The following is a 13,555-nucleotide window of genomic DNA, read 5'->3' as shown; positions in this document are numbered from 1 at the left end:
GATGGATGGATGGATGGATGGATGATGGATGGATGGATGGTTGGTTGGATGGATGGATGGATGGATGGATGGATGGTTGGATGGATGGATGGATGATGGACGGATGGATGGACGGATGGACGGATGGATGGACGGATGGACGGATGGACGCTGATCCATCAGGTATCAGCCTCATCTGAACTATCAGCTCTAAGAACACCAAACAAGATCAAATCATATTAAATTCTAGCGTTCCTTGAAGGAATGCATATCGCCCGCCGCCTTTCATGCCAGACTCAGATCTTGAGAGCTGGAGTTTTAGCTGTTTTTGACAAACATTGAAAATAACATTACGTGTGATGTGTTGAGAATGACTCTCAGCTACCACCACCTCAGACTTTAGCTCCTTATCTGTAAAAACGAGCTGCAGCCATTTTGCTCAGGTTGTTTAGCTGACAGCCTCTTCAGTCATAGATGTCCATCCAGGATAGGGTTAGTTTAAATTAAACCTGTCCTCTGGCTCATGAGATATTCTGCTAACAGACAAAGAGGCTGACTCTGAAAGCCAAATCCAAAGTTTTAAGAGGGAATTGTTAATAAATTCATGAGTCCGTTGATCTCAGCAGGATCAGTAATGGCCGACAGCGACGAGACAAGGCCCGTGTGTTCGCTGTAAGAAGCTCAGTGAGGAACTTCATCAGAAAAGGAAAACTACTTCTCAGAAATAAAACAGAACACAAAGCATGCTGGGAGCCAATAACCTGGACTACGCTACACCTGCAGCCAATCAGGTCAGAGGGAACGAGGTTATTATTAGCAGCCAGTCAGGAGGAGCTTTAATCCAGGAGAACACCACGAAAAAAGTCTGCAACATCAGGAATATTCTCCTTCATTCCTAAAAGTCAGGGTGTTTACACACACACAATCCTTTAAATCTATAAAGAGCTCTTTGTTTTTATTTCTGAGAAAAAACCTGATTAACATGGACGAACGGACGGATGGAGTCATTAAACTGTGGCTGATCCTCCACCAACAACAAGACTTCTCCTGCAGCTCTGGTAACGAGCCTCAGCACTAATCAGACGTTCCTTCTCATTTTATCTCAGAACCACTCGGCTCACACACCACAGCCGATGTTTAAATCCACAAATCAACTCAGAAACAGAAAAAAAAGAAACAATAAAAATAAATCCTTCCTTTTAAAAGGATTTTAGTTTCTTCGAAAGCTCTCGAGTTTATGCAGAAACTCGAGACAGAAAGAAAAGCCCAACGTGTTTTTTTTTTATTTTCTTTGCTGTTAATCAGGCGTGTTTTATTAGAAAAACTCCTGCTGGGTGTTTCAGAACAAATCAAGCAGTAGCAGCTGCCGGCGCGTCGTGTCAAACAGATATGTTAATGTGAAATAAAATACAGCTCATACAAACACGGCCTGAGGAGCTGTCGCTGTGTCACATGACCACAGCTGGTTCCTCTGTCATTTTTTAGCTGAAACTTGATGTCATGGACACCAAATATCTGTTACTTCATTCCCCTTAAATAAAAAGACACCTCAGCACAGTCTGCACTAACGATGCCGCTGTCTTGCTAGGTGCTACGTGGCATTCTTAGCTATTATCAGAATACAGCATACCATAAATATCTCAGCCCGGTATTTTACATTTGGTGTAATTATCAGAACCAGCACTTCAAAACAACATCATATTTGTCAAAGTTAATAAGATCAGCTAAGATCCAGTTGAGCGCACGCTGAGACTGATGTGCACGTGAGTATGAGGCTGAGCAACCTACAGGCTCAGCCTCGCCTGCTTCTCACTAGAGTTGGTACAAAGTGTGGCAGGCTGTTTCATCAGTTCATCGAAGCACATTCCCATCGCTGTTCACCAGTTTGGATTTTAAGTACCGGCAATATTCTTACACATTTTAGCTTTTTAACAGTTTGTCAGTCAGAGACCACGATATGATGTGTAAATTATGTCCTATGGGGCTTCTCAGACATCAGTCTCATTACGATTATGTACAGTACAGAGTGTAGCACCAAGCAAGATGGCCGCCACAACCCTAACGCCATCAGTGACCATTTTAGAGTATTTCTACTTCAGTGTCCTTAAACTCAACGAAGGCCAAAGAGCTCGCTCACTGGTGGAGACTGATCAGGAGAGTTTAATGCATCAAACTAACAGTTTTATTATGTTTAACAAACACCATGAAGTGTTTTTCTGTTAACCTGAAGCACAAAGCCTCGTCTGATGCTGAAAGAAGGTAATTAGCAGTTTGTTCAAACGTCACAAATAAAATCCCTGAATGAAAGAGGAAAGGAGCTGAAAGCTCAGCAGGAGGAGGAAGTTGGAGAAAGACAGGTGTGGAAACCAACCAAACAATCCTGAGTCTGATTGGAGCTCTTTTGTTTCCAGCGCCAACGTGACGAAGGCCACAGCATCCTCATCACTCACATTTACAACAAGAAGAGGAGGAAAAACACGGGAAGTGAACCACGTTCCTATGGCAACAGAAATACCTGCACAGCAGCTGGACCGAGGCTTACGATCCAAAGACGAAAAGTTTTTTCTGATTAAATCATGACGAGCTCTTCATCGGGAGTCCTCCTCCCTGCTGAGGCATGGAGCCAACGTGTTCACATGAGCAGAAATAAACCTGAAACTCCTAAACAGCTCAACTTTATCTGGTTACAGGGAATAATCCAACCTGACTTATTGTTTCAAGATTCTTTCAAACGAGTTAAAATAAGAAATCTAAAGACAAACTTTCTCTGCAGAGATTCAGGCTCCTGGTTCATCCTCTGAGGAGCACGAATCCAGAGGATTCTCTGCAGCCTGAGGTTCTGAATCAAAACATTTATTTATGCTTTTAATCCTGTTTCTTAATGAAACCACAGGAAGGCAAAGAGAAACGAGAGAAACTGGATTTTCTGCTAAAACTCTGTGAGCTAAAGGCTAGCTGAAAGCTACAAGTAGCATAAGGTAACAAAAACAGAACCAGCAGCTGAAGCAGAGTTCAGAGAACACAGTTTCTGCAGGAACTGAGGAGATCTCCACGTGTTTCTACTGGGAGAATATTTCCAACTAAAGCTAAATACTTTGAAAAGTATAAAAGTTACAAAAACCAAAAGTCCCAGCAGCCATCAGCTGAATGAGCCGAAGGTTTGGATGCAGGAACAGCTAAAACAGCACAAAGTCTGCAGAAGGAGTTAGATGTAACAAATGAACAGAAAAGTAAAATTTTAAAAAGTCAGCGTTTACACAAACTGTATTATTATGAATAAAAAGTAAAAACTGGGTCACTTTAGAACCGGGTCCAGTTCAGGAAACAAACCTGGACTCAGAACATCTCAACCTGTCTGGAATTATAAAGGAAAGGTTGTGAACATTGTGTTTGTTCCAGTCAGATATTTATTACCTCCACAACAAGAATCAGATGTTTGACGTGAAGGAACTCACCGTGCTCGTGACTTTCTTGATGGCCGACCTCCTGGGTGCTGATGCTGCTGCCGCCCAGAAGAAGCAGGCAGAGGAGCAACCACAACATCCTGCCTGCGTCTGCCACCCTGTCAACAACAACAACAACAACAAGGATGAGCCGAGCGTCCTCCACGTCCACCCGTCGTCACCGGCACATCCTCCCAGCAGAGAAGCCGTGAGGCTTGTGAAGGCAGCAGTGTGATGTGAGTGACGCAGCTTCAGCCCCCTCCTCCCCCCAGCCATGATCCACATCACAAGGGATGAACTCCTCCAGCTGCCTCTCAGATCAGACATGAACTTCCTCCGTGTGCTGGATGGGATGAAGCAGCCTGTGTGTTTGCTGCTCTTTCTCACATATTTGTAATGTTTTCACCCCGAGGACGGAGAAAGTCAGGAAGAAACAAACTGTTTATCCACTTTGAAAACCAGAAGGTCGAATTATTTGTGCTGATCTCTGATTCCTGAGCTGAATTTATTTATTTCAGCTCGGTCTCTGAAGGTAGCAGTTCAAGGAACAGCAGGAGATTCATGAAAACACGAGCAGCAAGAAACTAATCATTCAGATCCAGTTAGGACTCGCTTCCATGATTTTCTTAGATAAACAACTTTTGTAACATTCACAATCTGGATCCTTTTATCTTCTTGGATCTGGATTTGTTCTGGACTGAACCGGATTTAAGATTTGTTAATATTGTTACCTGAGATGACTTGTTGTGAAGCGGTCTTGTATAAATAAACTAAGCTGAATTAATCGGCTTGTTTCATGCAGGAGTTTAACAGAAACTTGAAGGATTCTGAAAATACCCTCAGAGCAGAACAATAGAGTTTCCATGAACATTTTCCTTTTTCCAAACCTAATCACCTCAGCGGTTAGCTCTGTGACCTCCAGGTACGCTAATCCATGAGGGGCGCAATCTGCAGTACTCCAGGAAACATTAAACATTAACCCAAGAAGCAACCTTTGATTCAACAGGACACCTGTTGGAAAAGCTTAACGTGTTTGTTTGAGTTACATGAAAGCAGAGATTAGGAACTGTGGTTAATCAGCTTAGAACCGTTCTGTAGCAGAACCCTGAGCGCCTGTAGAACAGCTGATGGATGTTCACACACCGTCAGAGCAGAAAACATGCAGATGTTGGACAAGATATCATTCTAACACATTGGGACACAATAAGATTCATGCTTTGCTCAAAAGACTAACTTTACTGTTTAGTTCTAGCAGAATGCTTTTAGCTGATTTGAGCTTTTAGCTCCTTTTAGCTGTAGCAGCTCACTTTCAGCGTGTTTCTAGTTGAACTTGTTGCTGAACTTTCCTGGAAGGAGGGGCTGCTGGGCGACGCTCATCCTATTGTTGGGAACTTTCTGCTGGAGGTTCGGATTAAACTAAACTGTGACGAGGCTCAGGAAGCATTTCCTGTCTGAGCTGCAGTGACTTCCTGTCTGTCTGTCGTCACAGAACGATACACAACCTCACATCTTCGGCTTCTTCTGAATGATTTCAGATTCTGATCCATGAGGTCCATCAGAGCAGGTCTGTGGACAGGTGCCTCCTCCTCCTCCTCCTCCTCCTCCTCCTCCTCCAGAACTCAAGTCCAAGCTAACTGATCTGTTGGCTGATCTAATTACCCAGTTTCCACTTTACTTCCTTCTTTAACGCTTCGCTCGCAACCGTCAGTCTCTCTGCTCTGATCTGACCCAGGATCTGACCCAGGATCCGGTCCAGATGCTGACAGCTGTCTGAGCATCAAGGCCAGCAGACAGACGGCTGCAAACAGGAGAAATGTTTATCTTATGTAAGGCAACGGGGCTCGTGACGTCACACGGCAGGTTCAGGAGTTTTTCCCTCGAGTGTTTCTGAGGGAAGGATGAGAAACAACAATGGCAGCTCGGTCCTGCAGCGCCGAGACAACAATCAGAGAGAATAATCCCTGCCTTGATCTGGAGCAGAGAGGATTACATGGAGGCCCTGCAGGGTCTGATCTGAAGCTAACACTGAGGCCCGACTTCAGACCGAACATGGAAAACCTGCAGACTCACGCTGCACCTCTGAGCCATGACTTCTGTCTGAACGCTGACTCAGCACCACCGTTTCCCTCCTTATGTTTCTGCTCATTATTTACAGTCTAATGAACACTTTTTAACCACCTCGGCGACCTCAGGCCCGGTTACAGACGGACCCCAGACTCAGCTCCCACCACGAACACGTGTTGATGGGATGGAGAAGGTGTCCAAGGGTTTCTTCTACCGTCCGATGACATCATTGGCTGAGGTCATCAGCCCCCCACCTCCACTCCACACAGTGTTAGTAAAGCGCTGCCCCCCCTCAGCTCCTCGGAGCCGATCGGGTCTCAATCCAAGGCCTCAAACTCCTCTCACACCTGAGCCTTTTAGCTACTGTTTATCTCATTTTAGCTTCATCTACGGTCTGGCTAATTTCAGGTTTTAGCCACAGTTTAGCTCAGTTTCCAGCAGTCATTCAGCAGACTACATTATTCTAGTTTTAATAAACTTCTTCATCGTCCTGTTTGGATTTATTTGTCGACTTCTTCTTGTTTCTGATTTTTTCCTTCCTTTCGCAGCAAATCAGTTTCTCTTTGTGCTTATTTTTAATATCAGAATGCTGATATCTTACAAGCTTGTTAACAGTTTTTACGTAAAACAAAAAAAAACCCCAGCAGAGTTAATTAAAAAAGCAAACATTCCTGCATCAGCTGCTCAGCCAGCAGCTGGTCACATGTCTGGTTTATGAAACAAACGAAGCCCCTTCCGTCTGTGTTCCTCACCTCGGGGGTGTTTTCTCGTCACACTGAGAGGATCTAACAGCCCTTTAAGTCTGAACACATGTGACTCTGAATGTCCACACAGCTCTATTTCTGTCCCTCTGGATGATCAGAGTCCAGCCTGGGGGCCTGCAGGACCTCAGGACCTCAGGACCTCAGGACCTCAGGATGGTCCTCTGGGGTCCAGAAACACAACAAGTCTTTAAATCCAGAATCCACAGAGATGATGAGCAGAGACACCGCCGTTCACACTCCTGCTGTCTGAGTCCAAATACGATCGGGTTTCCAAACACAACGTGCACGTGAAGAAACTCCTCCAGCACCTGACGGAGCTTACACACATTCAGGCTGTTTATGCAACAGTCTAATCGCTGGTCAAAGTCCTTCATGTGTGAGAAGTGGAAGAACACGATGCAGATTATTGTGGAGTCGGATAAAAACAACACATCAGTGGATTCAGGTTTCATTAGCAACAAACCATGAGCTGCTAACGGAGATCACAGCAAAGCCAGGAAGAAGGAAATCAGGCTTTCTGTGAGGGTGCAGAGGCAACGCTTTGCTGAAGTCTGCAGCTGGAGCTGAAACTGAGATATTCCAGCTAAAATACACGAACACAACAGTCACGAATGCAGCAAGAGGCTTGCTACAAGCTAAAAATAAAAGAAGTTTGGCTTAAAGTTTAGATACAAGCTAAAAATATAAGAAGTTTGGCTAAAAGCTAAAAATAATAAATTGTTAGCTAACTGCAGTTATCTGACTTCAGTTGGATTAAAGTCTAACTGAGATGCTTAATGACCCTGAGGTGACTTCCTCTCCTTCTTCTCTATAAATAAAAGTGAATTAAATGAAATCAGTGAGTGAAACATGAACACCGTTGCTCAGACAACAGAGCTGTTTATGATAATAAATAAAAACATGCTGCTGACCTCAGAGTTTAACAGAATCATCTGAAAGCATCAGAGCCTAACGAGACTAATTAATGACAGGAGGTATTTAAATCCTGAAGCGAAGGAATTCTGATTTAATTAAGCAGCCGTGTGTCAGGTTTTATTCTGAGTATGAATTTAAAACATGTTGAGAGAACTTTGGATGTTGCTTCTGATTCTATTAACTGTTCTGTTATTTATCGATTCCAACCAATTAACTCGTTAAGCTCGTTAACTTTGAGAACAAGTCTGAAATCTGAACTCAGTGGTTTGTTTTTACATTTAGTTGAATAAATCTGTGCAACAATTCTGCTTTTAGAATACAACTTCAGATCAGAACAATTTACCTGAAAGAAAAAAGAGAAAAACTCTGATTTTCTGATTGTTCTTTCATTTCAGACAGAACAAACCCAAATTATTTCAGCTTCATTTCTGCGTTTCATGCACAGAAATCTGTTGGTTTCTGCTCCTGTTCCATCTCAGAATCTATGAATGAAACTAAAAACTGTCCCGATTGGCTCGAGTATCTGGTCGTTCTTTCCAAATGTTATAAAACACAAAACTTGATTTCCAGCACATGATTTCCCCCGTAAAGCAGAGAGTCAGCTGAGACGAGCTGCCGCCGTCAGAACGGGCAGCAGCTCCGCAGGAATGCTTCATCTGTTGCCGTGGCGACCGCCTTCGTCCACACGCTGCGTCTATAAACCAATAGGAAGGAGGTCACCTGCAGCTCCCACCAGGAGCTCCAACTTTCACTGTGAATATCACATTTTATCAGGATTGTTATCGACCTTCGGAGGGAAGAACTGTTACCTGACATCACCTTCATCGAGATCACAGAAAACTTTCAGAAAGGCCACAGAAATATGAAAAGCACAAATAAGAACAGAAGACCAACTAATTCTGATTACAGAGATTAGTCAGCATCTTATTTAATGTTTTCAAACCCTCCTGATGTTTAAAACGTCTCCACCCTCCGACTCACACAGAACCTTGAGTCTGACTCGTTCCTGTGGTCTTGATCCAAACCTCTGACTGACTGAGAGGAACCGACCCACAGATCCAGACCGTCGACTTCCAAGCTGAAGCAACGCCCTCATTTCTGCCGACGAGGCCCTGCGATCTGTTCACGTCCCGTCTGCTGCTCCTCAGGACGAACCTTGCCCACCCCTGGCACCCTGCCCCCCCAGGAGCGTTTTAACCTCAGTGACCTGCGGCGGTAATCGACTCATCTCCTCTAATCAGACTAACTAGTGTTTCAAACAATAACCTAATCATTTTCACCGTAACTGTGGGATCAGACTATTTACTGAAAGGTTTGAGTTTTAAACAGAAATACTTAAAATGATTTAAAAACTCTAAAACTATGAAGGTTTTTCCTCATATGAATCTTTAGAGAGAGAGAATAATAATCCACACACGGACTTGTGTGGGGCTTTCCACGGATGTCTCTAATTATTGACTCTGAGCCGCGTCTCTCAGAGGTGAGAGCAGCAGATGAGTCACTGATGACAGTAATAAAGTGTTGGTGTTTTCACAGCCTGCAGATTAATACACTCACAGAGCAAACAGCTGCAGGGCTGGACAACACCTGGAGGGGGACAAACGGACACTTTAATCCCTCAGAGACCCACAGAGACTCTGAGACCCTGAGACACCCACAGAGACCCTCAGAGACACACAGAGACTCACAGAGACCCACAGAGACCCCCACAGAGACTCTGAGACCCTGAGACACCCACAGAGACCCGCAGAGACCCCCAGAGACTCTGAAACACCCACAGAGACCCTGAGAGACCACAGAGACCCGCAGAGACCCTCAGAGACCCACAGAGACCTACAGAGAGCCCCAGAGACTCTGAGACACCCACAGAGACCCTCAGAGACCGAGCAGAGCCGTGACTCGGTGACTCAGTCCTGTGAAGTGGCTTCACTTGTTCCTCCTGACACAGACCAGTCGCTGCAATCAGAGAAATTAAAAACGTCTCTTCAGCTGCTCAGACGAGGCACGAGGACATGAAAGGACATCAGCTGCTAACCTCCATGTTTGTCCAACAACCTGAACTTTGGACTTCAACTGTTTTAACTTATTTTATTTCTTAACTCAGAGCAGTATAAGGACAAAAGGACGACCTAATTATATAAAATTCTGTTCATTTATGAAAACATCACATTTCCATCAGAACAGACCTTTTCCAGCAGCTCCTCAATCAACCAGCCGTTATTTAGAAAGCACTTCACACCCAGAGTTTAGTCCAGAGCTCCGGAGCTTTAGCCCGACTGGAGCCCAGCTAAACTCAACTGACTGGACCCGACCTGGAAAAGAACCCACCTCTCAGAAGAATCAGAGCAAAAACTGTTCCATGAGGTCAAAGGAACTGCTAACAGCGAAGCACGGTGGTGGCAGCATCATGATGTGAGGTGTTGTTCAGCAGCAGGGACAGATTGGACAGGATTACATCTTCAGAACCTCAGGCTGGACTGAAGGTTCACCTTCCAACATGGCAGCCACATCTACACTCACTCCAATTCAAGATGGCCGCCACGGCTAGTCGACCTTAGCAAACAGAGATGGCCACAACTCAGTCAGTTTTACATAGAATGATCTGAAATCTGGAGTGGTAGTAGCTGAGAGTCATCCACAGCACATCTTTGTGTTAAACTGGTTTTAACTGCTGTCTGTTAGCAAAATATCCCATGAGCCACTGAAACTGTCAGTCAGTAATAAACATCTACAACTGACTGACTTCAGGCAGAAACATATGAGCTAAAAATACTCTGCAGAGAGCTCGAGCCACTGAAAAGGAATCAGCTGATTAATATTCACCTGGAAGGAGGAATTTCAAGCTGTTTAAAGAGCTGCAGCTGACCTTTGAACTCCAGCTAATAAACAGGGAAAGAAACTAATTAATTGCAGTGCTTTTATAAAGAAGATGATGAATCTATGAGCTGTTTGGATGAAATTAATTTATTTATCAGACTGTCGACTGCAGAAACAACATAAACATCCGGAAACAAAACTTTTTCTCTTTCACTCTTTGAAATCCTAGATTTAGATTTGAAAAAGGCTTCGACTGCTGGCTTCTTCCAACATATAAAGATTTTTAACTGGATGGATTCTTTAATTTGTGCAAATATTTGCTTCAAACCTCAGTCCTGCCTCATAAACATGATAAACTCTTCATTTTTGAACATTTCTACGCTGTAAAACAATCAGACTGTTGGAAGTTTTAGATTTTTCAGCCTCCAAACATTCTGCTGATCTTTTTCCAGCCGAAGCCGAAGGGAGTGAAAGTGTGTCAGCTCCTGGCTCTGATGTGTGTTTTATCTGCAGGACGTTCTGCAGCTCGCAGACAGCAGCCTTCGATCTGCTGGGACTCACATGATGGAGTTATATAACCACAGGAACATGTTGCTGATGGCGGGACATTAAAGGCCTGCCGCTCCTTGAAGGAATGCATGTCGCCCGCCGCCTTTCTGCCACAGTTTCAGTTTCAGATCTTCTCACGGTGAGAGGAGGTGGAGATGATTAAACCTTCAGAGGAGGGTTTGCTGTCAGAGTAAAAGTTAGGGATCAGGCTCGGCTACTACCACGACAGTTTTTACTTTAATGTCTCTAAAACTGCTCGAGTTCCACCAGTCCTTGTGTTTGCTAAGGTGGCTTAGCTGTGGTGGCCATCTTGAATGGTGTTGGCCATCCAATAGACCATCAAGGATGACTGAGAGTTTCATTAAGAACTGCCCAGTGGTTCCTGAGATATTTTGCTAACAGACAGACCACAGGGATTTGATTGACAGCTGCAGAGCTCCCATCATGCACCTGCACTGCTGAGCACCTGTCTGAACGAACAGGTCACTTCCTGTCAGGAGGGGCTTTGTGCTCAATCTTCTTCAACAAACCTTTTAGCTTTTAGCTACTTTAGCTTTTAGCTGGTTAGCTGGTTTTAGTTTTTATTTGAATCTTTTCTTGATTTCCACACAGAAAATAAGACACGAAGCCCATAAACTGTCCTCCTGAACACACATCCATGGATTCTTCTTTAACAAATCCAAATCCTGAAGCTAATTTCCAACTTAAACAGCAGCAGCAGCAGCAGTTTGCTCTGACTGTAGCACTTCCTGTAATCAGACTAAATAACCGCTGTCAGTTCATCACATCTGAAGTTTAAAGTTCTCTGTGAGGAGAAGCACCTGAACAGTCTTACCTGGAGCTCCTGTTTCTCCTCCTGTCTCTCCTCCTCCTGTCTCTCCTCCTTCTTCAGCTGCCACCTGCAGCTGCTGACTCTAACAGAGAGCCGTCAGAGCTTCAGGTCCGGAGCAGAGAGGTTTGGTTCTGCTGCTCCTTCCTCTGCTGTCAGACACGCTCTGACCGCCTCCTCCTCCTCCTCCTCCTCCCGCACTAAACAGCTTTGCCTCCACCTGATCCCACCTCATCCAACAAACACCAGCTGGAGCTGCTGGCCGCGATTTCACCCTGAGAGCTGCAGCTCCTCCTGCTGCTGGGAGGAGGAGAGGAGAAGGAAAGAGGGAGAGAGGAGGAGAGGAGCAGAGGAGGTGAGGAGGAGGACAGAGCAACGTTAGAGGGTTGTTGGAACCAAGATGCGGACAGACAAAATGGACTGAACTGAAATTAGTTTTATTTAAAAAAGAAAGTCTGACATGGCAGCAAAACAGAAAACTTCCCCTGAGAAGGAGCAGGAGGAGGAGGAGGAGGAGGAGCTGTGGTGATTGGTGGTTTGTGTGTGTGTGAGCACTTCCTGGTGGGCGTCTCCTGAGCTGGTGACGGACGCCTCATCACCACTCCTCTCACACCTGTGGCTGATCAAGCTGATGGGACTTGGAGGAGTACTTAAGGCTGCAGTGAGGACCAGATCAGCGCTGGAGCATTGTTTACCATTCGGTAACGTGCAGAGCCTGTGAGAAACTTAACTGAGCTTTTGTGTACTCCCTGTTGTGATCTCAGTTTATTTTTTTGTATCTGCTAAACCTGTGTTCAGGATACCTCGCCGTCTGGAACCAGTCTGGTCTGTTTTCTACTGCCTGCCGCCTAGTGAAGTACTTACCTGCGCAACTGAACCTACCTGCTCCTGCGACCATCGCCTCTTGGATTCAAAGACTGGTCAGTCGTCCGAATAATCATCACCTAAACCTGCACCCGGGAAATACTCACCTCACCTGGACTTCGCTCTCTGGAACCTACATCGGACCATCACTGGGCAAGGATCAATTCCGTCATCTCTTCCGTGTTTTGGACTTTTGCCCGCTCAGTAAGAAATATCACACGGAAACATTACCTGTGCCATACCTGCTGTTCCTCTTCTCCATGATCCCATACTCACCTGATTCTCCGTTTCTCAGGTCCTGGTTCCGGTTCCCTTCTGTATATATTCCCTGACACTGTAAATTCACTTCCCGTTACCTGCTGGCTTCTGCGTTTGTCTGTGGCCAAACTGCTCGCTTGGGTATATCTGAAAACCTGACAGGAGCAGACTGTGACATGAACAAGATAACAGAGATAAACAACATAAACAATGAACCAGCAAGAAAAAGTGACAAAAGGCAGGTTTTATGGACTGAGGTGATGATTAGGTGGACACAGGTGACTGATTACAAGCTGGGGACAGGTGTAGGTGGGCGTGGCAGGCCTACTGGAAAACTACTGAGCTGAGGGCAGGTGAATGAGGACACAGGGAACACCTGAGGAAACTGATGACACAGAACATATAGAAACACAACATGAAGCCAGGCTTAACTATAAGAACATTAATAAGAAAAAACAAAAGGATACAAACAATAACTCAAAAAGCTCCTGACAGAGAGAAGAGGGGAGGAGGAGACGGGGAGGTGGTATAAACACAGGATGGTATATTAATCCACAGTTTGATTGTTTTGTTTTTTATTTCTCTGTACAGTTTTTACAATCAGACTTCCTGCAGACTTTCAGCTGTTTTAGCTGTTTTAGCTGTTCTTATATCCAAACCTTCAGCTCATTCAGCTGATGGCTGCTAGGACTTTTAGTTGTTGTAACTTTTATAGTTTTCCATATATTTAACTTTATTTACAAATATTTTCCCCACAGAAACAGATGGAGATCTCTTCAGATTCTTTTGTTGTCTTTTTATTCTACTTTTGTCCTTCAGCTACTTTTAAATCCTGTTTTGATCCTTTTAGCTTGCCTTTAGCTACTTTTAGCTGTTAGCAGAGGTTTAAACAGTGTTTGTTTCCACAGAGTAATCTGTGGTGTAAAACCGATCTCCTCCTTAAACGTCCTGCAGCAGAGCTCCCAGAAGGTGTGAAGGAACACTGACCTCAGATCAGCTCAGAGACTAAAACAACCTGATTCCTCTGAGGTCGGTGTGAAGGAACACTGACCTCAGATCAGCTCAGAGACTAA

General features: G+C 44.7%; 1 protein-coding gene across 1 annotated transcript in view; it reads right to left on the bottom strand.

Annotated features, from left to right (window-relative positions):
• LOC108251543 (growth hormone receptor-like) overlaps positions 1-11,537 on the bottom strand; it is a 28,145-nt gene extending 16,608 nt beyond the window's left edge. The window contains exons 1-2 of the mRNA XM_017441893.3: positions 11,367-11,537; positions 3,435-3,541 (exon numbers count right to left, since the gene is read on the bottom strand). Of these exons, the coding sequence (XP_017297382.1) occupies positions 3,435-3,522 (88 nt within the window). The 5' untranslated portion in view covers positions 3,523-3,541; positions 11,367-11,537. The remainder of the gene's footprint in view (positions 1-3,434; positions 3,542-11,366) is intronic.
• Between the last annotated feature and the right edge of the window lie 2,018 nt (positions 11,538-13,555).

This window comes from Kryptolebias marmoratus, linkage group LG23, assembly GCF_001649575.2.
Source record: "Kryptolebias marmoratus isolate JLee-2015 linkage group LG23, ASM164957v2, whole genome shotgun sequence".
In the NCBI taxonomy this organism is placed as follows: Eukaryota; Metazoa; Chordata; class Actinopteri; order Cyprinodontiformes; family Rivulidae; genus Kryptolebias; species Kryptolebias marmoratus.
The sequence above is the reverse complement of the archived record's forward strand: the minus strand, read 5'-3'. Positions and strand labels throughout refer to the sequence as shown.